The sequence below is a fragment of the Prionailurus bengalensis genome, chromosome C1 (genome assembly GCF_016509475.1).
Source record: "Prionailurus bengalensis isolate Pbe53 chromosome C1, Fcat_Pben_1.1_paternal_pri, whole genome shotgun sequence".
NCBI classification, from domain to species: Eukaryota; Metazoa; Chordata; class Mammalia; order Carnivora; family Felidae; genus Prionailurus; species Prionailurus bengalensis.
Genome location: NC_057345.1, coordinates 24,060,469 through 24,085,557, shown reverse-complemented (window position 1 = coordinate 24,085,557; position 25,089 = coordinate 24,060,469). Strand labels below are relative to the sequence as shown.

The 25,089-nt window shown below is 52.0% G+C and overlaps 1 protein-coding gene across 1 annotated transcript; it reads left to right on the top strand.

Moving 5' to 3' along the window:
• Positions 1-1,262: 1,262 nt before the first annotated feature.
• On the top strand, positions 1,263-24,773 carry SPOCD1 (SPOC domain containing 1). Its single transcript, XM_043574378.1, has 15 exons — positions 1,263-3,236; positions 13,290-13,331; positions 14,325-14,501; positions 15,166-15,207; positions 15,331-15,391; positions 15,665-15,755; positions 16,496-16,655; positions 16,772-16,888; positions 18,396-18,524; positions 20,644-20,776; positions 21,006-21,156; positions 21,469-21,604; positions 22,385-22,474; positions 22,761-22,947; positions 23,939-24,773. The coding sequence occupies exons 1-15, from the start codon at positions 1,638-1,640 to the stop codon at positions 24,601-24,603; spliced, it is 3,780 nt and encodes a 1,259-aa protein (XP_043430313.1). The 5' UTR covers positions 1,263-1,637; the 3' UTR covers positions 24,604-24,773.
• Positions 24,774-25,089: the final 316 nt, after the last annotated feature.

The window sequence follows — 25,089 nt, the reverse complement described above, 5'->3', positions numbered from 1 at the left end:
TAGGGCTGGCCAATTCCATTTCCCTCTCGGTGATGTCTATCAAATCCCTAGGTCCTCAGTGAAAATATTTACATAGCTGTAATGTCATAAATGTCATATGGTTTTAATGTTAAGAATCAATCTACAGGCAAAGTATGGCAAACTGAATTATCTTTACAGGCTGGGGCGGACGTGCTACAAACCTTAAAGCAAAAGCAAAAGGTGAGACGCTGGGGGAAGGGCAGCAGCCGGGAGGGGGCGCTATTCATTTCACACAGAGAGTCAAGCGATCAAACTAAGGGAGAGATGGACATTTAAGACTATTATTCAAAGCCGTGATAGCGTTCGATAGAAACAAGAACAAAATAAATACAAAAAAGAAAAACTGGCTGGGCGGGGGGAGAAAGGAACACAGGTAATACGATCACCACAGCAGGGAGTGAATAGATACTTTTTTTTTTTTTAATGTTTTTTAAAACTTATTTTTGAGAGAGAAAGAGCGTGAGCAGGGGAGGGACAGAGGGAGACAGAATCAGAAGCAGGCTTCAGTCTCTGAGCTATCAGCACAGAGCCCAACGCTGGGCTCGAACTTGTGACCCAGGAGATCATGACTAGGGCTGAGGTTGGACGCTCAGCCAACTGAGCCACCCAGGTGCCCCAGTCCAATAGATACCATTAACATGAATAAGCCTAGCAACAGAGTAGGAGAATATTATTCACGGTTACGAAAGTCGCATAAATAAAAAACTAAAACGACAACAAATATAGTACAAGAAAGGAAGGTGGCTCCCAAGAGTCGGGATGTGAGAGGACGTTTAAGCTTTTTATTTCTAACCTTTCAGTTGGGCTTGGAGGTGCATTTTCACCTGTATGAATTATATTTTTACATTTGAGATGATTAAAATAACAAAGAATTAGGCAGAAATGTGACTCTGACTTCCCTCAGGCTTCAGGAACTTTCGGTAACTCCCCATGGCCCTAGGACCAAGTTTAAACTGTCAGATTCAAGGTCCTTCGATTCTGATCTCTGGTTCTGGCGCCCACCCGTCGCCGCCCAGGAGCCCAAGGGATTGGCGCCTCCGCCGGGAAGCCCTCGAGAGGGAGAGCGCGCCCCCTGCCGGTGCCAGGACGCCAGCACGCCTGGGGTGGCGTCCACGGCGCGTCTTCAGAGGCCCCGCCTCCCTCCCTCTCCCGGGGCTCCCCGCCTCACGTGACCCCAGCTCCTGCCCAGTCCGGGGGTGGAAGCCGGGGAGGGGGAAGCTCGCGGAGCCCAGGTGAAAGCTTCTGGACGCGTTGGGCCGTGGGGGACCGTCCAGGTCAGGCCTGGGAATCTGGAAGTCGTACCTACTGGAACGGGATCGGTGGGAAGGGAGTTATTCCCACTCACTGCTCATTGCCCAGTGGTTTAGAGCTGGGCTTTGGGTGGGGGGGGAGAAGTCCCGCTCTTCCTCCCCTATCTGCGTGTCCTGACCTTCGGTGAGTCGCTAAACGTCCCCGTGTCTCAGTTTCCTCACCTGTGGCTGCCGGCATGAAATGAAATTAGGCACGTAGTAGGTGATTAAGAAATGGCGCTTTTATTACTCCAGCCCCGTTAAGCAAAAGCGTGAACTCTCGGAGATGGGAAGCCCTGCAGCGTCGCTGTCGCTCAACCCGGTTTGATGGCGGGCCTCCCCTCCCTCACCTGGGGCTCCAGGCCCTGCTGGGGTGCTTATATCACTGGGTGCTGTCTCCCTGTGGCCGCCAGGCCTCAGAGTCGGCAGGGCCCCCGGGGTCTCCACCTGGAGGGGAGGCTGTCCCCCAGGTTCCCCCTGGCCTGGTGTCCTGAATGGGCTGGCGGCCAGACACTGCATGATGGGGTCTCCTCTGTCTCTTCACAGGGCCTGCGTTCTGCTTTGGGCCCCTGTAGGTGGACAGACATGTCTCAGGAGGGGGCTGCAGAGGGCTCCAGCACAGAGGACCCTGCCGTCAGTCTCAGCAGCCGTGGGCTTTTCCAGGAGGATGTGGAAGAAGCCAGCTCCATGTCAGGCCCCAGGCCACACGTGCCAGGGGTGAACTCTGGGGCCCATGTCTGGGCTGGCAGCAGGAAAAGGGTCCTGAGGGGAAGGACCCATGGAGGTGCCGGCTCCCAGGCTGGGGGTGCTCCTGGGGCCAGCCTGGAGGCGGAGGCCCACTTGATGGTCCTGGAGCTGCGAGCCATGAGACAAAGGCAGGGTTTGGTGCCTGTCCCTGGGCTCCGCTTCCAGCTGCCCATAGTGCCTGCTCAGGGGAGGACTCGGGCCTCCAAGAGGCTCCAGGTTTCTCTGCACGACATCTTAGCTGAAAGTCGGCCTGGGAATCCTCATGGCACGTCTGTGGGTCTCCCAGAGAGAGCTTTGGTTGGCAGGGAGAGGCTGGCGGGGCTGGAGGAGACAAGCTGCCCCCGGCCAGGGGAGGCCAGAGGAGGTGGGAGTTCTCCAGGGCATGATGAGAGAAGCCCCACCCTCAGCAAAGAGGAGCCCCCCAAAAGGAGCCTGCCGTCCTCACCAGGCCCAGCCCCTGTGGGGGCAAGAAAGGAAAACAGGAAGTGTGAGGCCCACTCAGAGGGTGGGGAGGGGGGCTTCTTGTGGTCCCCTGGTGGGGACAACCCCCAGTGTGTGGGAGGCCCCCCACCAGGTGCTGACTGGGAGTCCCTGGGAGACCTTTGCAGTCCTCTCTCTCCCAAGGACACTGGGTCTGGGCCTGGAGATCCAGGTGGCAGTTGTGTGGGATGTGTCTCGGGGACTGAGAAGTTTGAGCATTTGCCCACTGCGGGGAATGGGGCCCAGCCAGTGGGCCCCTCCGACCCTGTCGGGGTCCCACTGCTGGAGGGAGGATTGTCCCTCGGGCCAGCTGCCCGGGATCCTCCACAGAGCTCTGTGCTGTGCCTGGAAGTGCCTGGAAAGGCTTTCACAGAGTGGCAAGAAGCTGAGCACATAGTCGGGGCCAGCTGTGATGACGGGCCTGCTGTCTCGCACAACCAGGAGGAGCTAGATGTCAAGGCTCAGCCAGAGTCCAGAGGGAGGCTGGGGCGAGGACTCCCTGCTCCCGCCGACGCCCCCGCCAGCTCCCTGGAGCCTGCAGCCAGCAAAGCTCGCTCAGGTCCATCCGTGGGGCAGAGAAGATCCAAGTGTGCTAGGAGGTTGAGGAGGGGCCCAGTGCCCCATGCCCAGCACCAGGGCACAGACAACTCCAGCTGGGACCAGCCAGAGGAATCCAGCCCAGGAAGCTTCCCCAAACTGGTAAGTTGAGTCTGTGAGGTTGGGATAGGAAGGGCTTGGCCAGTCTTAACGCACCGTGCTTGGCGGCGGAGTTTAATAGAGGTAAGCTACAGAGGTTCTTAATGGACATTCTCCTTCACGCCCATTTTATATATGAGTAAACTGAGACCCACCGTGTCAGGAAAGAGAAGATGAACTACATTTGCTGACATCTTTTGGAGTTGGTGAGTCTTGGGTTTAAATCTTGCCTCTGTCCACTTCTTAGCTGAGTAGCGTTGGAATATTTTTTAGCTGAAGATTCCTCATCTGTAAAAAGGGGATAGTAGTTCTAATTAAATGTATTTTTTTTTATGTTTAGTTTTTGAGAGAGACAGACAGAGCATGAGTGGTGGAGGGGCAGAGAGAGGGGGAGACACAGAATCGGAAGCAGGCTCCAGGCTCTGAGCTGTCAGCACAGGGCCTGACACGGGGCTCGAACTCACAGACCAGGAGATCATGACCTGGGTTGAAGTCGGATGCTCAACCGACTGAGCCACCCAGGTGCCCCAGTAGTTCCAATTTAATAGGGGTTGTTCTAAGAATTACGTGAGATGATGGTGGAAAATAATGCGCCTAGCACAGCGTAAGGCACGAAGTAAATTACTTAATGTATGTTAAATTTGCGTTTGCTTGAGTGTTAACAATAACCCTAAAAGATGGGCATTAACTACATGTTTCCAGATGGGGAAACTGAGGCTCGGGGCAGTTAACAAACTCCTCCAATCTCCCACAGTGAGAGAGTCGATGCCCAGCCATTTCCCCCCGTATTCACTGCTTCTCTCTCCATTGCTCTTTAATTAGAATAATCGTTATTTTATTAATAATCATAGCTAACATGTTTCTACACCAAAGGCAGAAGGTGACGCTCCTGCTTTTGGTGTATATTTTTTTTTTTAATTTTTTTTTTCAACGTTTTTTATTTATTTTTGGGACAGAGAGAGACAGAGCATGAACGGGGGAGGGGCAGAGAGAGAGGGAGACACAGAATCGGAAACAGGCTCCAGGCTCTGAGCCATCAGCCCAGAGCCTGACGCGGGGCTCGAACTCACGGGCCGCGAGATCGCGACCTGGGTGAAGTCGGCCGCTTAACCGACTGCGCCACCCAGGTGCCCCTTGGTGTATATTTCTTACATAGTGGAAGTTTTATCACATTCATTGAATATGTATTATGTGTTGTAGGTACTTTTGATTTAATATTCCCATGATGCCTAGAGAGGTAAGGTAACTGGCCCAAGATCACACCTCTGGTAATTGACATAGCCAGTGTATAAACCCTGAGAGCTCACCATACTGCCTGTTTGTGCAGCTTCCCTGTCGGCATCATGGTATCTGGCCTGCTTACCATGTGCTGGTAAGCACTTTGTCGTCGTCGTCTTTTTTTTTTTTTTTTTTTTTTAAGCACTTTATCTTCTTAACAACGCTATGAGGTAGGGGCTGTTGATGTATACCCATTTTATTGATGTGGACACTGAGGCTCAGAGAGGTGAAATGACTAGTTCAGGGCCAAACAGCAAATTAGGAAAACTGGGATAGGAGCACATGAGCTGCTGTGTGATATACCACTATTTGGTATTACAATTGCACTAGAATGCTATTACCTTGTTTTTTGTAAACATCGCTCAAAAACAATTTTTAATAAAAAAAAACGCATGTGTTTATCATAGAAGATAAGGAAAAAAAAAAACCACGATGCCAACTTTTTGCGATGTCCTTCCTCTCGTCTTTTTCCTGTGCATACATATCTTTTCTTTACCTAGAAACGGGATCACATGTCCAATGTATAACTCGGCTTTTTTGGTATTTAAAAAAATGTTCACAGTGGGGCTGCCTCGTTGGCTCGGTTGGTAGAGCAGGCGACTCTTGATCTTGGGGTCGTGAGTCCAAGCCCCATGTTGGGTGTAGAGCTTACTTAAAGAAAGAAATTTTTTTTTCACAATTAATTTGTTAACACAGAAAGAGGAAGTCCCTTTGAATGCTTTCAGGCCTCACTGCCCTTCGTCTGGAGATAATCGCTGTTAACGGTTGGAGTCCCCCCCCCCCACTGTCCTTTTATGAACATCTACATCTATCTATTACACACATATAAATAAGCTCATACTATGCTTCATTGTTCTGGGATTTGTACTTTGTTTATTTTTCAAGCATTGTAGCGTTTGGAGATCTTTCCAAGTCGGTACGTATTGTTCTGTCGAATCTGTGCTTTCCCTGAGCCCTGTATCCTAGCAGGCTGCAGACATATTTGTCACAGCCACAGGCGCTGGTGTGACCAGAGGATGGGCTGGGACTTCCTTTTCTCATTTCCGACTGCCGTCGTGTAGTTAAGAGTACGAAGCCTGGATGCTGACAGGCTGGCATTCCGTCCTGGCTTTGCCACTGCCCGAACGACCTAGGCAAGTGGCTTCACTTCTCTGAGCATTATTTCCTCATCCACAAAAGGGGGGGGGGGGTGTTAAAAGTACTTACCTGATAGGGTGGCGGTGAGGAGCAAATAAGGTGACACGTGTTTGGCATTTAGCACAGTGCCTGGTACAAGGCAAACACTCCAAAATGTTACCTATCATTGACATATACAGTGCTGTGCTGTTCTAAGCCACGCTGGGGAGAACGTCCCTGTGCATCTGGTTTCTCCCCGTTTCAGGTGATTTATTTGGGCCAGATGCCCAGAATTAGGATTCCGGGGCCTGAAGCGTTTTGAGGGGCTTGCTTGAGCTCTGTGGTGGCGCCAGGTGCCCACCTGCCTTGACTGGAAGCAGCCCACAGCTGCCTCCCCCTCCGGGCCCCATCCTTGACTCAGCCGGACAGCTTCCCAAACAACCCGTTGCTATGGCAACTGGTTCCCAGCTTCAGGCCAAGAATTGAGAGGGGGCTGTGACAGGGACGGATGGGTGGCTGAGGTCAGGGCTGCGTGGGGTGCGGGCAAGCGTGGGCAGAGAGTCCAGCCGGTCTGGGACCCTTGCAGTGACCCAGCACCTTCTGCTAGGAGGCAGCCTGGCTCGCGCTGGGGGCTGACAGGTGGGTTCGAGATTAGCCTCTGCTTCGCACTACAGGGTCACTTGCGATGGGAGGTGTCTGTTCTCTGAGTCATAGCGGCTTCCTCTATGAAATGGGAATCAGGTATGAGAGGCTGGCTGTGTTGTGTTCTTCTGGTGTGAAATACAGGGGCTCTGTCCTGAGCTCCTGGCCAGTGAGGTCTGGAGCCGCTTTGCCGATGGAATAGCAGGTGATGTGGGGAGGGCAGCTTTGCCAGGGCCCCCCTGCTCTGCTCGCCAGAGCCGGGGAGGTACCTCTGGCCCCACCCAGGTGTCCAGGCTCAGGTGCGCTGTCTGCAGCTTCCAAGTGTCGGGATGTGTGCGAGAGGAGCCTGTCTTTCTAGCAGGTGGTAACCTAAGAACAGCTGTTTTTTTACTGGGTGCTTACCAGTGAGAGCGTGCATATCAGGAACTTCACATGACGTTACCATCTCATATTTAATCCTCCCAGCAGCATTAAAAGTTAGTGTTAAGGGGCGCCTGGGTGGCTCAGTCGGCTGAGTGTCTGACTTTGGCTCAGGGCACCATCTTGCAGTTTGTGGGTTCGAGACCTGCGTCAGGCTCTATGCGGATAGCTCAGAGCCTGGAGCCTGCTTCAGATTCTGTGTCTCTCTCTGTCTCTGCCCCTCCCTTACTCATGCTCTGTCTCTGTCTCTCTCTCTCTCTCTCTCTCTCTCTCACAAAAATAAGTAAACCTTAAAACAAAACAAACAAAAAACCAAAACCAGTTTCCTTTAAAAAAATAAAAACAAAAATAAATAAATATCAATAAGTAAATAAATGAGTGTTAATACTCCTGTTCGGGATTCAGAGAAGTTAAGTGACTCAGTCAAGGTCACACAGCAAGTAAGTGGTGGAGCCAGTATTTGAATCCAGGCCCGTGGGATTCCAGAGCCTGTGCTCTGAGCCAGGGTATGGGGTTTGGATTTTTGTGGGACTTTATTATAATTTGTTTAACAAGCAGGGGGGCTCCTCCAGGGATCTCATGGTCCAATGGGGGGTGGTGAACAAGTAACCAGAGGTAGGGACTGAGGCCCGGCAGACCTTAGATACCCAGAGGGCAATTGAGTCTACCTTGGGGAATGGTGGGTGGGAGGGTTTGAGGTAGGGTAGGGTGGAGGAGCGGGCTTCCTGAGTTGGGTCTGGGCAATGGAAGTAAGTGCTCAGCAGGCAGAGAAGGGTAAGAAGGACATATCAGGAAGAGGGCAGAGCATGGGCAAAAGTGCACAGGCAGAAGGCAGCTTGGAGTGTTACGGGAGTGGAGCAGTAGATGGGGTCGGGTCTCGAGGGGAGGAGTGAGGTGGGGAGATCAGCAAGGACAACATTGCTTGAATGGAAGTGGAGAGCTTAAGTGTGGTCGAGTACCCAGAAGGGATCTCTCAGGGCATGAGCCAAGGAATCTTTATTTATTTATTTTAACATTTATTTATTTTTGAGACAGAGAGAGACAGAGCGTGAACGGGGGAGGGGCAGAGAGAGAGGGAGACACAGAATCGGAAGCAGGCTCCAGGCTCTGAGCCATCAGCCCAGAGCCCGACGCGGGGCTCGAACTCACGGACCGCGAGATCGTGACCTGAGCTGAAGTCGGACACTTAACCGACTGAGCCACCCAGGCACCTGTAGGGAATCTTAACATCAGCATTGGCAGAGACAGCGTGCTGTGTTCCAGGCCCTGTTCTAAGAACCTTGCATCAACCCTGTGAAGTAGATAACTGGTATTATCCCTGTTTTACTGATAAGAAAACTGAACCACAGAGAGATTAAGCAATTTCCCCGAGATTATACAGATCCTAGATGTTGGCAGCAAGTGTCCCATTGCATGAATATTGCTCTGACTTATTTATTGACTCCATATGGACATTTGGGTTGTTTGAATTTTTTTGCTCTTCCATCTGGTGCTGCTATGATGAACAGTTCTGTGTATGTTTCTGGGTACGTACGAGCGAGAGTATCTCCGTGGAATATTCCTGGGAGTGGAATTGCTAGGTTATAAGGTATACACGTCTTCAACTTTCCTTAAACAATGCCAGATGTTTTTTAAAGTGGTTAAAACGGTTTATACTCCTACCAGCAGTGTATGAATTCCAGTGGCTCCAAATCTGCACCAACACCTGATATCATCAGACTTCAATGTTTGCCACCGTGGGAGTATGCTCTAGTGTCTCAATGTTGTTTCAATTTTTATTTTCATTTCCCTATATTAAGGAGAATCTTTGCATACATTTTGGGCATTCCTCTTAAGTCTTTGCCAAAAATTTTTTTGTTTCTTAAAAAATTAAAAAAAAAAATTTTAATATTTATTTATTTTTGAGATAGAGAGCACAAGCAGGGGAGGGAGAGAGAGACACACAGAGAATCCGAAGCAGGCTCCAGGCTCTGAAGCTGTCAGCACAGAGCCCGACGCGGGGCTTGAACCCACAACCCGTGAGATCGTGACCTGAGCTGAAGTTAAACGCTTAACTGACTGAGTCACTCGGGTGCCCCTCAAAGTGATTTGTTAAAAGGAAAAATGAAAGGAAGAAGGAAAAGAAGAATAAATAGAACAGTGAGGTCCAGTAAGATTTCTTGGTAACATATGGTGGGATTATACTTCTTAACTCTGTCAAACTCTATTATGGCAGAACTTTTACTCGAGTGCTCTAGTTGGGAGAATACATCGCCCCTGAATCTTTAAGTCTAGCCCAGACAGATCCCAAGAGCCACAGATCCCCTGGATAATTCCATCAAGACGAACCATAGCATCCCAAACTCCCATCAGAAACCTGGTAAAAGTCACTTGCCCCCAATGTATTCTCCTTGCCTCTTCTCTTTTTATTCTCTGATACAATCTCTGTACTTATATCTCTGTGATTCTATTTTTTTATTTTAATTTTATATTTTGAATTTACCTCCAAATTAATTAGCCTCTAGTGCAACAATGATTTCAGGAGTAGATTCCTTAATGCCCCTGACCCATTTAGCCCATCCCCCCTCCCACAACCCTCTGTTTGTTCTCCATATTTATGAGTCTGTTCTCTTTTGTCTCCCTCCCTGTTTTTATATTATTTTTGCTTCCCTTCCCTTGTGTTCATCTGTTCTGTGTCTTAAAGTCCTCATATCAGTGAAGTCATATGATTTTTGTCTTTCGCAGACTGACTAATTTCACTTAGCATAATACCCTCCAGTTCCATCCACGTAGTTGCAAATGGCAAGATTTCATTCTTTTTGATTGCCGAGTAATACACATCTTCTTTATCCATTCATCCATCAGTGGACATTTGGGCTGTTTCCATACTTCGTCTATAAAAAAATTTTTTTTTAATTTTTTAAATTTATTTTTGAGAGACGGAGAGAGACACAGCAGAAGTGGGGAGGGGCAGGGGCAGAGAGAGAGAGAGAGAGACACACACACACACACAGAATCTGAAGCAGGCTCCAGGCTCTGAGCTGTGAGCACAGAGCCCAACACGGGGCTCGAACTCACAAACCATGAGATCATGACCTGAGCCGAAGTCCGACAACCGACTGAGCCCCCCAGGTGCCCCTAACTTTCCCTTTTTGATCGGTAGGAGTTCTTGATATATTTTGGATACTATCCTTTTGTCAGTTCTATGTTCTGTATCCTTCCAAAATATTGCTCACCTTTTGCTTGCCTTATAGTATCTGTTGATGGACAGAAATTCTTCATTATTTAAATTTTTTTTCATTTTAGTAAAATGTACCATTTTAACCATATCTACGTATGCAGTGCAGTGGCTTTGAGTTACATTCACACTGTTGTGCTGTCAGTACCACCATCCATCCCCGGAACTTTTTTCATCTTCCCAAACTGAAATTCTGTATCCGTTAAGTAATGACTCCCCATTCCCTTCTTCCCCCAGCCCCTGATAACCAGTGTTCTACTTTCCGTCTCTATGAATTTGGCTATTGTTGGTACCTCATATGAATGGAATTGTACAATACTTGTCCTTTTGTGACTGGTTTATTTCACTTAGCATAATGTCTTCAAGCTTCATGCTGTAAGCATGTATCAGAATTCCATCCCTTCCTAAGGCTGAATAATATTCCGTTGTCTTGCCTGGAGTACATCTTGTTTATCTGTTTATCTGTCCGTGGACACTTGGGTGGTTTCTACCTTGCAGCTATTGTGAATAATGCTGCTAGGAACAAATATCTGTTCAAGTCTGTGCTTTCAATTCTTCTGTGTCTACTCTGCTGAGAAGTGGCAGTTGAATCAAAGTGGGATTGAAGGGAGATAGAATTGCTGGAGAAATTCTTAATTTTCTAATTTATCTATTATTTCACTTGTGATGTATTAAAAAAATTTTTTTAGGGGTGCCTGGCTGGCTCAGTTGGTGGAGTGTGTAACTCTTGATCTCGGGGTTGTAAGTTCGAGCCCCACGTTGGGTGTAGAGGTTCCTTAAAAATAAAATGGTAAAAAAAAATTACAAAATAAAAATCTTTTCAAGAAGAAATGTAATGTTGGAAAGAAGTGATGCTAATAGGGACCCTTGTGTTGTTCTGGACTTTCCAGGAAATGTGGTCATCTCACCAGAGTATGTTTGCCATGTGTTTATATAACATGCCCTTTATCAAGTTAAGGAAGCTCCCTTCTATTGCTGGTTGCTCATTATTCTGAATGGACAGTACATTTGACCAAATATGTTTTCGGCATTTTTTGAGATAATCATACGATTTTTATTCTCTAATCTATTACTGTAGTGAGCTTAATGACTTGGGTTAAACAATTTTTTTTTAATGTTTATTTCAGAGAGAGAGAGAGAGAGAGAGAGAGAGAGAGTGGGTGTGTGTGAGCAGGGGAGGGGCAGAGAGAGAGGAAGACACGGAATCTGAAGCAGGCTCCAGGCTCTGAGCTGTCAGCACACGAACGGCGGGATCATGACCTGAGCTGAAGTTGGATGCTCAACCGACTGAGCCACCCGAGCGCCCCTAAAATTTTTTTTGTTTATGCATTTACTTTGAGAGAGAGCGTGAGTGGGGGAGGGGCAGAGAGAGAGGGAGAGAGAGCATTCCAAGCAGACTCCACGGTGTCAGTGCAGAGCCTGATGCGGAGCTCGAACCCATGAAGCTATGAGACCATGACCTGAGCTGAAACCAAGAGTCGGACACTTAACTGACTCAGTCACCCAGGCGCCCCATGAGTTGGGTTTTTAAAAAATGTTTATTTATTTTGAGAGAGAGAGAGAGAGAGCACTTGAGTGAGGCAGGGGCAGAGGGAGAGGGAGAGAGAGAACCCCAAGCAGGCTCCAGGCTGTCAGCACAAAGCCCCAATGGGGCTCAAACCCACGAACCGTGAGATCATGACCTCAGCTGAAATCAAGAGTCAGACGCTTAACCGACTGAGCCACCCAGGCGCCCCATCTAGATACTGAGTCTTAAATTCTGACGGTTATTATGTTTTTATTTCCAGAAGTTGTGTTTGGTTTCCAACCAAATCTGCTTGGTTATTGTTTGATACTGTTGTACCCTTCACTCATATATTTGACTCCTTCTTTTGTTAAACATGTTACATGTATTTTGTATTCTAGTCTGATAAATCCAGTATCTAAAGTTCTTTGCTGGTCGGATTCAGCTGCCTGTTCGGAAGCCTAGTATGCGGGTGTACAGACCCCTGAGACAGGGGCCAGTCAAAAAGTTTTAAGCCAGGGAGGACTGTTCTCAATATCTTTCCTGCTTTCCTTCCCAGATGTCCCGTTTCCCCCCCTCCCCCTTTTTCTAATTTACTTTTTTGAAAGGCTGATTCATTCCCATGGTTAAAAAAAAAAAAAAAAAAAAAAGTGAAAAGTCTCCTTTTCAGCTCCCTGCCCCTTTCCTACCGGCAGCCTCTGTTTTTAGGTTTGTGGATACTTCCAGAGATATTTTATGCAGATTCAAGCAAACACAAATTTAAAAATTCTTTCGCTTTCAACGCAAATGGCAGCACACTACACGCATTGTTCTAAACTTGCTTTTATATTTAAAAAATATGTTTCTGGTTATAAAAGAAATACGTGCTCATTTTGAGTCACATAAATACCCAAGTGTCTACAAGCAGAAAGCGAAAGTCCCTCTGGAATTTCGTTCCCCAGAGATAACCTCCATTATGCGTCTATAAATGTGTATTTACATAAATGGGCTTATGCAACAGATACTGCTCTGTAACCTATTTTTTTTTTTTTCCTCCAAATTCTATGCCTTGACATCTTTCCACGAATCTTTCCACATCTGTCAGTGCTGTCCACATAGCGCAGCAGTTCAGTGCCTGGGCTTGAGTTAGACAGACACAGGCTCTAATCCCTCGCCTCTGACGAAAAACTAGAAGTTTTTATTATGACTCATTCTTTTGTTTTAATGTTGATTTTGTATGTTTTAATTTTTTTAATGTTTGTTTATTTTTGAGAGAGACAGAGAGAGACAGTGCAAGTGGGAGAGGGGGAGAGAGAGAAGGAGACACAGAATCCGAAGCAGGCTCCAGGCTCCCAGCCTTCAGCACAGAGCCCAACACTGGGCTCGAACCCACGAACTGTGAGATGATGACCTGAGCCGAAGTCGGACCCTTAACCAACCGAGCCACTCAGGCGCCCCTTTAATGTTTATTTTTGAGAGAGAGAGAGAGAGAGAGAGAGAGAGCGTGTGCACAAGGGGAGGGGCAGAGAAAGAGAGGGGGTCCGAGGATCCGAAGCAGGCTCTGTACAGCAGAGAGCATGATGCAAGGCTTGAACTCACGAACCATGAGATCATGATTTGAGCTGAAGTCGGATGCTTAACCGACTGAGCCATCCAGGCGCCCATGACTCACTCTTTGTAATGGCCACTTCGAATCCATAGTATGCTGTATCACGGTTTCTTAACCATTCCCCCTTTGATGGACATTGGAGGGTACTCATTCGGGGTTTTTGTTTGTTTTTTGCTAATCCGGTGAACACTGAACATCTTTCACACCTTTGTGTGAGTGTCTTCTTGTGAATTATCTGCAGTGGGGTCACTGATCCTCTGAATCCTAATCTCTGCATCCTTTCTCTCCAAGGAGGAAATGAAAATGCCCCATGGGGTGAAGCATGTGTGTTACGTAGGTTTTTCCTTTTTATTTCTGCTCTTCCTCCTCCCTCTCCTCACATTCGGTGGGGTGGGAGGGATCCTCCACACTAGAGGCAATCCCAGCCCCCCTGGCCTGCTGTCCTCCAGAGCCTTGTAGCACTCCCCTTTCCCGACGATGCTGAACCTCAGACTTCCAGTTTCCCCACGCTTTGGAACCTGACCATTCGTGATAATTCATTCAAAGATTAGATTTCAGACACATCTGCTTTTACAATAGTTCTCCATGGTTTGCAATAGATTAGAAGAAATCAAACATACTTGTAATGGAATAAAAGCCCAAAGTAAGAAAGAAAAGGGGAAAGAGAAGGAGAAATCTTGGTATGACAACCTCTACTATCTACCAATCCCGGAAAGGTACAACTGCTGGACCCAAAGTTAATGCTGAGCTTCCTGGCAGCCAAAGTAAAAAGGGGAACAGGATAGATTCTACAGCTCATAAGAAGCCCCAAATCCATTTTGCACCTTGAGATACTCATAAAGGGCTGGGGCTGAGGAGGGAAGGTGAAAGGATAAGAATGAAGACAGGCTCCTCTCCTGGGACAGAGGCCATGCAGTCAGCAAAACATTTCTTTTTTTTTTTTTTTTCAACGTTTATTTATTTTTGGGACAGAGAGAGACAGAGCATGAACGGGCGAGGGGCAGAGAGAGAGGGAGACACAGAATCGGAAACAGGCTCCAGGCTCTGAGCCATCAGCCCAGAGCCTGACGCGGGGCTCGAACTCACGGACCGCGAGATCGTGACCTGGCTGAAGTCGGACGCTTAACCGACTGCGCCACCCAGGCTCCCCAAGACATTTCTTGAATGCTACTTTGTGTCAGGCCTTTTCTAGGCATCGGGCCCAGGACATACATATTCTCTGTCCTCATGTTGGCTTACGGTGCCATAGGGGAGAGTGACAGTGTGAAACGGGCCCTCCGAAGGGCCTGCGCTGCTCAGTTCTGAGGTGCTTTTCCTCCCCTGCAGCTTGGATCCGGGGCAGTGGTCCATCTCCTGGGGGCCATCAGCTGTGGCCAGGCAGGGGAGCCACAGCATCCAAAGCTGGAGGTTCTGGAGAACATGATGGAGGCCAGCTCTGTATCACCTGTCCAGAGGTCCAGAAGGAAGGAAAGGCCCGTGGCCCGAGGCCCCACTGGATGCCAGGTACAGAACAGGTTCTTTTTTCTTTTTCTTTTTCTTAACGTTTATTTATTTTTGAGAGACAGAATATGAGTGGGTTAGGGGCAGAGAGAGAGGGAGACAGAGGATCCGAAGCAGGCTCCAGGCTCCGAGCTGTCAGCACAGAGCCGGACGTAGGGCTCGAGCTCACGAACACGCGAGATGGTGACCTGAGCTGAAGTCAGACGCTTAACCGACTGAGCCCCCCGGGAGCCCCAGAACAGGTTCTTTACACAGGCAATGCTCCCTGCTCCCTGCTGAGATTTTTCTCCCTGCTTCACAGAGATGTCACTGCCTCCCACACACATGGGGTGACTTGCTCGTGGTCACACAGAACATACTAGCCAGAGACAGGTGAGACCCTCACTTGGCTGGCTAGTGGGGCCTGTGCGCGCTTTCTCCTGCACAGCTGAATTCAGGACCTTGACGGGAGCAGGGGTGGGGGCTGAGCCTCCAGGGCATCTGGAGAGGGGGCAGTCACTGACCTTTGTTCCTGGCCCACCGGCGGGTAAGGTCTTCTAGCCCCCACCCTCAGGAGGGACAGCATGGGCTTCTGGTGGCCTCTGACTTCTTCTGCCATCTGAGGAGTCGTTCCTTTCCCCTCAGGGACCGCCCCCCCCCACTTCTCCATATCCCCTTTCTCGTGCAGGAAGGGGCTCCTGTTCAGGAGGCCTGTGCCGAATGGCCTGGGGTGAGTGCTGCCTCTCCTGCCCACTGGGGAGAAGGTGGGGAGGTGGCTGGGGGAACAGTGGCCCCCTGGTGCCGGGAGGCTGCTCCCAGAGTGTGGCCTTAGTTCCTCTCCCCTCCCCTCCAGGGCGGCCCAGGGGAGCCCGAAGAGGAGGAGCCTGTTGAACCCGACTGGAGGGAGGACTCAGGTGAGGGGCCATGGAGGCCTTAGCAGCAGCTGGTCTTTTAGGGACCTGCTGGGGTGTGGCAGGGCCTCGTGCCCAGCTTCTGGCCCCAGCCCCTGCTAGGACTCGTCCCTCTCACCCCTGCCCCTGCTCCCATCAACCTGAGTCCTTCACCAGAGGATTGGCTGCCTGGGGCTGGATCCCAGACATCTCAGGTCCCTGAGACTGAGCATCGAGTCGCTCCCTCCCCTTGCTCCTAAGAATCCCACGGGAGTTCGTGACTCTCTTTCCCCACAGCTCAGCTTCAGCCCCAACAGGAGAAGCTATCCCTGGATATCGGGGTACGGGGCGCTGTGGTCCACGCCATGCGGGAGGTGCTGTGGAGTCGGTAAGGCCTCGCTCCCCGCTCCCCTGACTTCCATGATATCCTCACAGCTGTCCTCACCTCCCAGGGCCGTGCCATGTTGTCGGGGCTTCTGAATGTATGACTAACGCCCTTTTGTAGCCGTGAGGTCACTTGCCCACACAGCGAGCCGGTGGAGAGCTGACATTTGAACGCGAGTCTCTCTGGCTTCAGGGTCATGCTCTCCCATGAAACCACTGCTGCTGCTCATGTCCTTGCGCTTGTCGCCCACAGCAAATGCTTCCAGACGCGGTGAGCCTTTGTTGGGAGCACCTCAGATCTGAGCCCAGAGCTCTCATTTGCAACGGTGAGACCAAGGCTCAGAGAGGGTAGAACTTTGCCAAGGCCACACAGCAAGTCCGTGGCAGAGTCCGCGTTATATTCAGGGCCAGGGCTCTGTCCCCTGCCTGACTGATGCTCTACCCTTCTCCCCAGGCTTTCTCCATCCCAGTTCCACTGGCCAATGATGGAGCGCGGGCTGAGCAGTCAGATCTTGCTTTGCCACTGATCGTGTGGCCTTGGGCAAGCCGCTTATGTTCTCTGAGCCTCACTCACCCCATCTGTAAGTGCAGAATGATAACACTGCTTCCTCACGAAGTTGGGGTGAGAATCAATGTGTGTATATATAGGAAAATGCCCAGGATAGAAAGCGCAGTCGGTCCAGACCCTGCTCCATACTCTCCTCACCGGCTCAGAGTCATGGCCCCACCCTTGCCCTCCCGCAGCCTCCGGGAGCTCCCAGACCTGGTGCTGAGTGAGGAGGCGGTGGGGGGCATCGCTGCTGACGTTGAGGCAGCCCTCTTCGACCTGACGCAAGCCACCAACTGCCGCTACAAGACCAAGTACCGCAGCCTGCTGTTCAACCTGCGTGACCCCCGCAATCCGGTGAGCTGCACTTTGGGCTAGGCCACACCCTCCCTCGGAGGCCGGAAGCCCTGGCGGGATGTTGGGGTGGGGGCTTCCGGAGCAGTGTGGTGCAGCCCCCCCACCTGCCCCTGCAGGACCTGTTTCTCAAAGTGCTTCAGGGCGATGTCACCCCCCACGGCCTGGTGCAGATGAGCTCAACCCAGCTGGCCCCCCAAGAGCTGGCCCGCTGGCGGGACCAGGAGGAGAAAAGGGTGAGCCGCTGGGTCAAGTCAGGGGAGGTGATGTGGGAGGGACACGGGGAGAGGATGTAGCAGGACAGAGACAGTCAGGAGGTGGACAGTGAATGAGATACGGGGAGCACGAGACAGACAGAAACAGAAAGGAGGAAGTGGAAAGAAAGAGCGGGCAGCAGGGAGAAAGTCAAAGAGACTCTGTCCACCAAAAAAAAAAAAAAAAAAGAGGCAGAAATGGAAAGGGGTTGGGGTGGAAAGCTTTGAGAGAGGTGACACCCTGAGAGGTGTCATCTTCCACTTGCTTTTCTGTGGAGCTGGGGGCAGGGGTGAGGGTACTGGGGATGATGGTCTGAAGTCTGGAATCCAGGATTGTCATCCACCATAGATGGGGTAGACCCCTTGGGGTTCCTCTGTTTCCATCTCAGCCTCAGAAGCCCTCGAAAAGGCTGGAAGTCTTCTTGGTGCCTCAGGCTGGGCGAGGGACCCCACAGCCCTCACACTTCACAGTCATGTGTCTGTGTCTCTCTCCCTTCCTGGGGGCTGCTCAGGGACTTGGAAGGTGTGGGCACTGAGTCGGCTTTGGGGAATGTTTGCACAATGCTTGCTGGTGGCCCATGAAAGAGAGGGGGCTGATCTAGGGAGTAGGCCAGTGGGGTGGAGTGGGGTGCTGAGGCCCCTGTTCTGGAAGACACTGGGCTGATTAGATTCACCTAGAATCCACTAGGTGACTCTGTCCCCTGTAGGCTGAGCTTCTGTGCAGGAGCCTGTGGGGGACCAGGAGCAGAACAGCTACGTAACTTATAGGGTGCAGTCCAAAACAAAAGCATGTGGCCTTTTGCTCAACAACTTAAGAATTTCAAGATGGCGGCCGCATGACGTATGGGACCCCAATGAAGTGCAGCACCGCGTGCAACAGCATGGAGCCCTCGCCCATGAAGCCAGCCCTGCCAGGGAGGATGAGACCTCCTCCAGGCTTCCAGGAAACATTTCAGATAGAATGATATTGATCAGCCATAAGAATGACAGGCAGCATTTACTGTGAGCTTGGCTCCAGCCGAGCATTCTGCATACACTGTTTAACCTAATGCTCTTAATTTAATTCCTAGAAAACAGAGAAGTCGAGGCTCAGAGCAGTGAAGTGCTTGCCCAGCACCAGATTGCCTTGAGGGTTTCTAGTAACGACCCAGCTGGTGCTCCAGAGCCTGCACTCTTGGACTGCACTGTACTCTTCCCAGGACAGAAGCTGGGGTCCAGTGGGAGGCAGAACTGACTTGTAGGAGGAGGTGAAGTTCAGGAAGGCTTGCTGGAGGAGGCAGGGCTTGAGTTTGGAGGGTGGCTGAGTGGACTATGGGAGCAGTAGGCCTGAGGGTAGAGGGCTTGTTAGGGAAGGGGGATAGTGGAAGCAGAACTGTGAAGGGAGAGGAAGGGGACCCACAGAAGAGGGGCCATGTGGGAGGAGTATGAATATCTTGGGGGCCTGAGACCTCCTGGCCTGGTTGAGTTTGGGCGGCTTGGCCCCCACCAGGGCCTGGAGATCATTGAGCAGCAACAGAAGAAGCCGTGTAGCCTCCCGGCGTTCAAACTGACCCACAAGGGTGAAGTCGAGATCCCGCGGGACGGGGACCAGACGCTGACCCTGGAGGATCTGATTACGGTAAGCGACAGCCTGACCTGGCACTGATGGGGCTCGTGCCCAGGGTCCCACCGCTCACCTCAGCAGCTGGGTGGCCTTGAGCAAGTCACCTGATGACCGTGAGGCCCAGGGTCCGCTTGGTGAGCGAGGCAATGGTCGCTACTGCAGTTCCGCGGGGTGGAACTGACCTGTTGGCATGGCCTGTCCGGGCCTTCTCGGCGCCGGTCCCCTCCTTCCGGCCTAACGCCAGGGCGCCCCACGCGAGTGGTGGTTAAGTCTTATCACTGCAGCTTCTCCCAACCTCAGCCATTCCCACCAGGTCTCTGGTTGGGAAGCAGGAGGGCTGCCCTGAGGCAGTGGCCGTTCTCGGACTGTTCTCGGAGGACAGAGCCCTGCTCTCTCCGGTGGCGTGGCAGGGCTTAGCAGTGCTCCGGGCAGGCAGAGACCCATCTGGAGCCCCTCTTGTCGCCGGGGATCTGCTCCGTCCTCGTGACCATCCTGTCCTTCCTCCCTTCTGCCCCTCCATCTTGCATGGGGCCCGACATGGTGGCTCGGCAGCCCTGAAATCAGTGAACTCATCAGCTCAGCTCCCACAGACGATCAGAACGCCCCCCTGGCTTAGTTCAGTCACTCTCGGGAGGCCCCTGTGGCTCTGCTTGGGTGTTCGGTGGGTCAGATGTTCACCCGACTCTAATCAGCTACGTGTCCAGGATGGACAGCGCAGGCCCCTTGAGCCTTGTTCATGGGGGAAATGGCAGTGAACATGACAGATGAAAACTCCCGCTCCCCCACCCGCTGCAAACCGATAACCAGGCCAGCCTCCAGAACTGCGGCCTGTGCAGGAAGGAGTCCCCAACCCAAACCAGCCTGTGCTTTCTAGGTAAATTGAACCCAAGCATAGAGGTAGGAACTGAAGACCCAGAAAGAAGTGCTCGCTAGGGAGACAGAGGCAGAGTAGGGGTGGGGAGAATAACACAGAATCACATCTTACTCCTTATCGAGCACCTGCTAAGCGCCCGTTTTACAAACAGAGCCTCATTCAGATCTCACAGTGACCTACAGGGTAGGTGATGCCAGTTTCCTGGATGAGGACCCTGAAGCCCTTTGCCCAGGGTCACTTAGTTGGTCATGGGGTCACTCTAGTTGGTCACGGGGGGGCTGTGATCTGAAGCTGCCCGACTCCAAAGCCTGTGCCTTGGTGCAACTCTGGAGGTGGTTTATAAGGCAAGAATAGAGTTTTAAAAAATCTTTAAAAATCTTCCTAAAGCAATATTTGTGCTTTAAAAATTTTTTTTTAATGTTTATTCATTTTTTTGAGAGACAGTGAGTGAGCAGGGAGAGGGCAGAGAGAGAGAGAGAGAGAGAGAGAGAGAATCTGAAGCAGGCTCCAGGCTCTGAGCTGTCAGCACAGACAGCTCAGATGGGGGGCTCGAACCCACCAACCATGAGATCATGACCTGAGCTGAAGTCGGCCGCTGAAGTGACTGAGCCACCCAGGTGCCCCCAAAGCAATGTTTTTTTTAAAAAGCCATTTCTATTATGAGGGACAAAGGTGATTCGGCAGTGGGCATCGAAAGCCTTTAAAATGTTTATTCTCCCTGATTCTGTCCTCTGCTTCTAAAACCTTGTCCTGAGGACATGGTTGAAAGTTTAGGAAAATACTTTCTGCATAAGGATGCCCTCAGTACTGCTAGCAATGGTGAGGATCTGGGAATGATCCCACCATCCAGCGATAGAGGAGATGTGTACACGACGGTCCACGGTGTGTATGGTCCGTGTGTGCGTGGCAGGCGCCTGTGCGATCATTCGTGGCACGGTGAGAATACAGGTTGAATATTTGATCCCAGCTATTTTAGTCAAAGAACCCCCAAAGCCCTGGGTATAGAAAAACTGTTACAAGGAATACCCAGAATACCAATTACTGTCATTGACGAGTGGGACAAGAGGTGATTTTTTTTTTTTTTTTTGGTAACTTTCGAATTTTCTATATTTTCTTTAACAAGTTCTTAGTACCTTTATGGTAAAAGAACGTCTTATTTGGAAAAATGAAACCCTATCCCTGAGGCTCCCTGGTCCTGGAGAGCTGCTGACTTCCTTAGCGCCTCCCCAGCCCACCCTTCTCTCCCGCTGTGCCTCCTAGGGACCCATGGTGTCCGTAGACAGTAGCCCACTGGCCCTGCCTGCCACGTCAGAGGACACCACGGAGCAGTACAAGGACACCACGGAGCAGCATGAGCACCATTTCCTGGACCCCAGCTGCCGCATCTGCATGGGTTGGGGCGGGGGCGGGGGATGGGTGCAGGGGTGGTGGGCAGGCTGGGGCTGAGTGTGGGGCTCAGCAGCAGCAGGGATTCATGGCCTGGGGAGAAGGTGGCAGGGTGCGCATATCTGTGTCCCAGGTCACCTCGAAGAGAACCTGGGTCAAAGCCTGGTTCTAAAGCCCTGGCCTGGCTTCATCTAGCTGCCTGTTCCTGTTTCAGCTTCTGCCTCTGTTCTTTGTAGACTGGAAGCCCTCGTGTGAACTGCCAGCCTCCTTCAAAGCCACTGGGAGGATAGGGGACAGTGTCTTCCAGAGAACCCCAAGCCCAACCCTGGTGTCCTCTCCAGCGATGCCCCAAACCAGGGAGAAGCCTCCCACACAGCTCCAGGACAGGTGTGGGGCAGGGGGGTGGGAGAGGGTCAGTGGAGGGGGGGGGGCACCTGCTGGGGAGGCAGACATGGCGTGGACTTTTCTTTGTCTATGGCCTTGGGCAAATCCTGCTTCCGCTGTGGGGCTCAGTTTCCTCATCGGTACATTGGAACCAGTCGCTGCAGTCTGCCGGTTCCCCCTCACCAGGCCGTGCTTGGACTGGTGTTCCAGCATACACACTGGGAACACAGGACCTTCTCTGAAAAGTAGGGAGATGCTGAGGGAGGTCCTGATAACCTGCTCTGCCTGGCCCTGTCTCTCTGTCCCTCTCTCTAGGCTCCAGATGCCTGCCGGGCCCACAAAGGCCCTGCCCAGCCAGCCGCCCTGGGAGGGAGCGCTGGACATGTTCTCCATCAAGCGGTTCAGGGCCAAGGCCCAGCTGGTCTCTGGAAACAGCTGTCGGCTCCTCATGGTACCCCAGCCCTGCTCTCCAGGGTCTCCCTCCCACCCTGGCCAGCCCGGTCACTTACCCACAACCCCTTCCTTCCTTCCTTCCTTCCTTCCTTCCTTCCTTCCTTCCTTCCTTCCTTCCTTCCTTCTTCTTCCTCTTTCTTCCTTCCTTCCTTCCTTCCTTCCTTCCTTCCTTCCTTCCTTCCTTCCTTCTTTTTTTCTTTCTTTCTTTCTTTCTTTCTTTCTTTCTTTCTTTTCTTTCTTTCTTTCTTTCTTTCTTTCTTTCTTTCTTTCTTTCTCTCTCTCTCTCTCTCTCTCTCCCTCATTCTAAAACAAGGCATTGGGACCCTCTCTGTGCCTGGCACTGTACTAGGCATGGGGCAAATGAGACGCCAGCCCCACTCCTGCAGACACACACATGGGTCAAGGACTCCCTGTAACCCAAGGCATAATGCAAGAGGGCCCTGGGAGAGGAGTCAGTCTGGTGCCTCCCTGATCCAGGGGAGAGCTTTAGGAGTGATTGTTGAGTGACTGAATGATCAGCTGAACCACTGGATGTGGGTGGGAGGTTCAAGAAGGGAGGAAGGGGCTTCTGAGGAGCTGTAGGAGCCTGGCCAGGATAGGCCGTAGGCCTCCAGGGGCAATCGGGGCTTCCTGGGCAGTCACTGACCTTCTTGGGGTCCTGGTGTACTGCCTGTCCGTCCTCTTCACTGAAGGCTGTGGCTTCGTGGTGGCTGGTGTTGAGTGTACCCTAAGTGGGTGGGAAGCTAGGGGGCTGACTGGCCATCCTACCTGCCCCCAGGCCCTGCCCGAAGTGATCCGTTCAGCAGGCTGCATTCCCTCCAATACTGTCTGGGATCTTTTGGCCAACATCTGCCCAGCCGAGGCCAAGGTAACTGCCATCCTTGAGCACCCCCTTGCCTTCTGGCCCGGGACCTTTAGCCCTGTGCTTCCCCTCTCTCCTCCTCTAGGGCAGGGGCCTGCTTCGGGGTGTCTGGGTCTAGTTCCCACTATAACTGTAGATGCTCTGTGACCCTGGGCAAGTCTCTCTGGCTCCTCCTCTGGAAAGTGGGGACACACATCCTCACGGGGTCCTCAGGGGCTTGGATGAGACCAGGGGTGTTCTCAGGGGGGAAAGATGGCAGCTGCAAAAGCCACTCCCCTTCCTTCAACTACAGGACATCTGCGTGGTCAGGCTGTGCCCACACGGGGCTCGGGACACCCAGAACTGCCGCCTGCTCTACTCCTACCTCAACAATAAGCAGCGCCATGGCCTGGCAGCCGTGGAACACGTGGGGATGGTCCTGCTGCCCTTGCCTGCCTTCCAGCCCCTGCCCGCCAGACTGCGCTCTCTGGGAGGCCCCGGTGAGTGCCCTGATGCCCGTGCCGGTCCCTGCCTCCCCTCATCTGGGACCAGATGGGGCATTGTTGACAGTCACCTCTGTGGCCATGGAGGCAGGGCACATCTCAGAAGGGAACTCTTGAGACGGGCACGCGGGGCAACAATGATAGGTATAAATTGCTTACTGTGTGGCAGACAGTGTTCTAAAAGCTTTACTTACACTAGTTCATTTAGTCCTCAAAATAACCCCATCAGAACGGTAACTGTCAGTTTCTTGATTTCACACATGAGGAAACTGAGGTAGGGAGAAAGCAAATGACTTGTCCAGAGTCACTCAGCCAGTCAGGAGCAGAGCCAGGCTTCACACCCAGGCAGCCTGGCTGCAGCAACAGGGCTCTTGAACACAACACATACTGACCCTTCAACTAGGCGTCCTGAATAGAAACTCATGGGACAGCCACTTTCATGCAGACACAGCGGGACAGAGGCAGGACCCACAAACAATCGACTGAAAGCATCGTCTAAGGACAGGAAGGAAGGATGTTTTCACCACCAAAACATCACCTAAGACTGGAAGGAGGGATGTTTTCACCACCACTACCCTAGGCCAAGGTTGGCCTTTGTGCCCAGGAGGGTATCTCCAGGGCATGGCTCCAGTAAAGCACCTCGGGTGGGGGTGGGGTGTCAATGGGTACGCTGTACCCATTCCCAGGCAGAGCACTTGGCCTTTCTGGGCTGCCTTTCCTGGTGACAGTGTGGTAGATTCTGAATCCATACAGTCTTGAGGTCAAACCATTCACTGCCCCACTCTCGGGCAGGCGAGCCCTTTCCCGTGCTGAAAGTGACTCTCCTGAGATGGGCTCAGCCTCCTCCTCACTGGACCGCCATCTCGCTGCTGGAAAGCTCTTCCTGGCACCTAACCATAGACCTACTGCTGCACTCACAATGCAGCTTCTAGGGATGGTGTGTTCTCTCCTACCAGGCCTTGAGTCTCTCTGCTTCCTCTTTCCCCAGGCCTGGAAGCGGCTCACTCAAGCCTGGTGCTGGCTGTGCTGCTCCCCAAGGCAGGGCTTCCAGACACAGCAGAGTCCAGACCTCTGTGGCAGAAGGTTCAAAAGATGGTCTCCTTCAACAGGAAAGTGGAGATGAGATGCTACCAGTCCGAGCACAGGAGTCCCGATGTGGCCCCAAAGGGGTCCCGTCCCCCAAGGGATACTCTGCAGCAGAACCAGGGCAATAGCAGCCTGGCTCCAAGGGGAATTTGTGCTTGGGAGAGGCCACCCAGAGGCAGGGGGAGACTGTGGGAAGAGCCTGAGATCTGGCAGAGTCCTGGGCGAGGGCAGTGGCCCCCCAGGCCAGGCCGGTGCCAATCCAGGCACCCCTATTCAGCAGTACCATCTGGCCATGGCCGGCGCCTCCATAGAGCCTCCTGTCCCCACCAGGCCCTGCTCCGACATCTTGAATCCCTGGTGTCCATGAGCCGTCAGCTCCAAGCCTCACTGAGGTCCCCAGGCCAGGAGATCCTTCCCCCAACTCCTGCCCTGTCCCCTGCAGCCCCTGGAATTCTCGGCCTACTCGGTCAGCCCCCTGCAGCTCCAGAGCCCCAAAGCCCAGCTCCTGACTCTTTGGGTCCTACAGATGGAGCTGGCTCTGAGTGTTCCTTCCCCAGAGAGACCTGACCCTCATTACCTACCAGAAGAGAGTCTTTGATTCCTTCCCCAGTGCTGAATCCGGAGCTGTTCCAGGGAGAGAGGGGCAGAAGAAAGGGAGGGTCAGCTGTTTGGAGTTTTCTGTTCTGCAGTCCGCTTGGTGTTGATTTTTGGTTCAATAAAGAGTTTGGCAAAGGTCAGATTGCATCTTCTGGCTGGTCAGGAGGGACCCTGGGCCTGACCTGGTATGGGTCGGGGCAGGTGTGTCTGAGTTTCTGTACACAGATGTAGCAGAGCTAAAGTGCTGGGGAGGGAGAGGGCAGCCTTGTCAGCTGCTTGTCTTGAGATCCTGAACCATCACTGTGCCCCTGGGCACAGCTGTTGCCATGGTGGGTTCTGGGAAGTATTCCGAACTAGGAGGAAGAAGTGATGGGAGAGAAGGCAGGACTAGGATGGGGGAGAGAGAAATGAGGCTTTTGAAGGGGCACAGGCATTTAGAGATAGGAAGAAAAAGGA

Coding starts and splice junctions, on each gene's coding strand:
- SPOCD1 (XM_043574378.1), top strand. CDS start 1,638: ATGGCGGGCCTCCCCTCCCTCACCTGGGGCTCCAGGCCCTGCTGGGGT. Junction 14,502..15,165: donor GAGGCCCCACTGGATGCCAG/GTACAGAACAGG, acceptor TTTCTCGTGCAG/GAAGGGGCTCCTGTTCAGGA. Junction 22,475..22,760: donor TCTGCCCAGCCGAGGCCAAG/GTAACTGCCATC, acceptor CTTCAACTACAG/GACATCTGCGTGGTCAGGCT.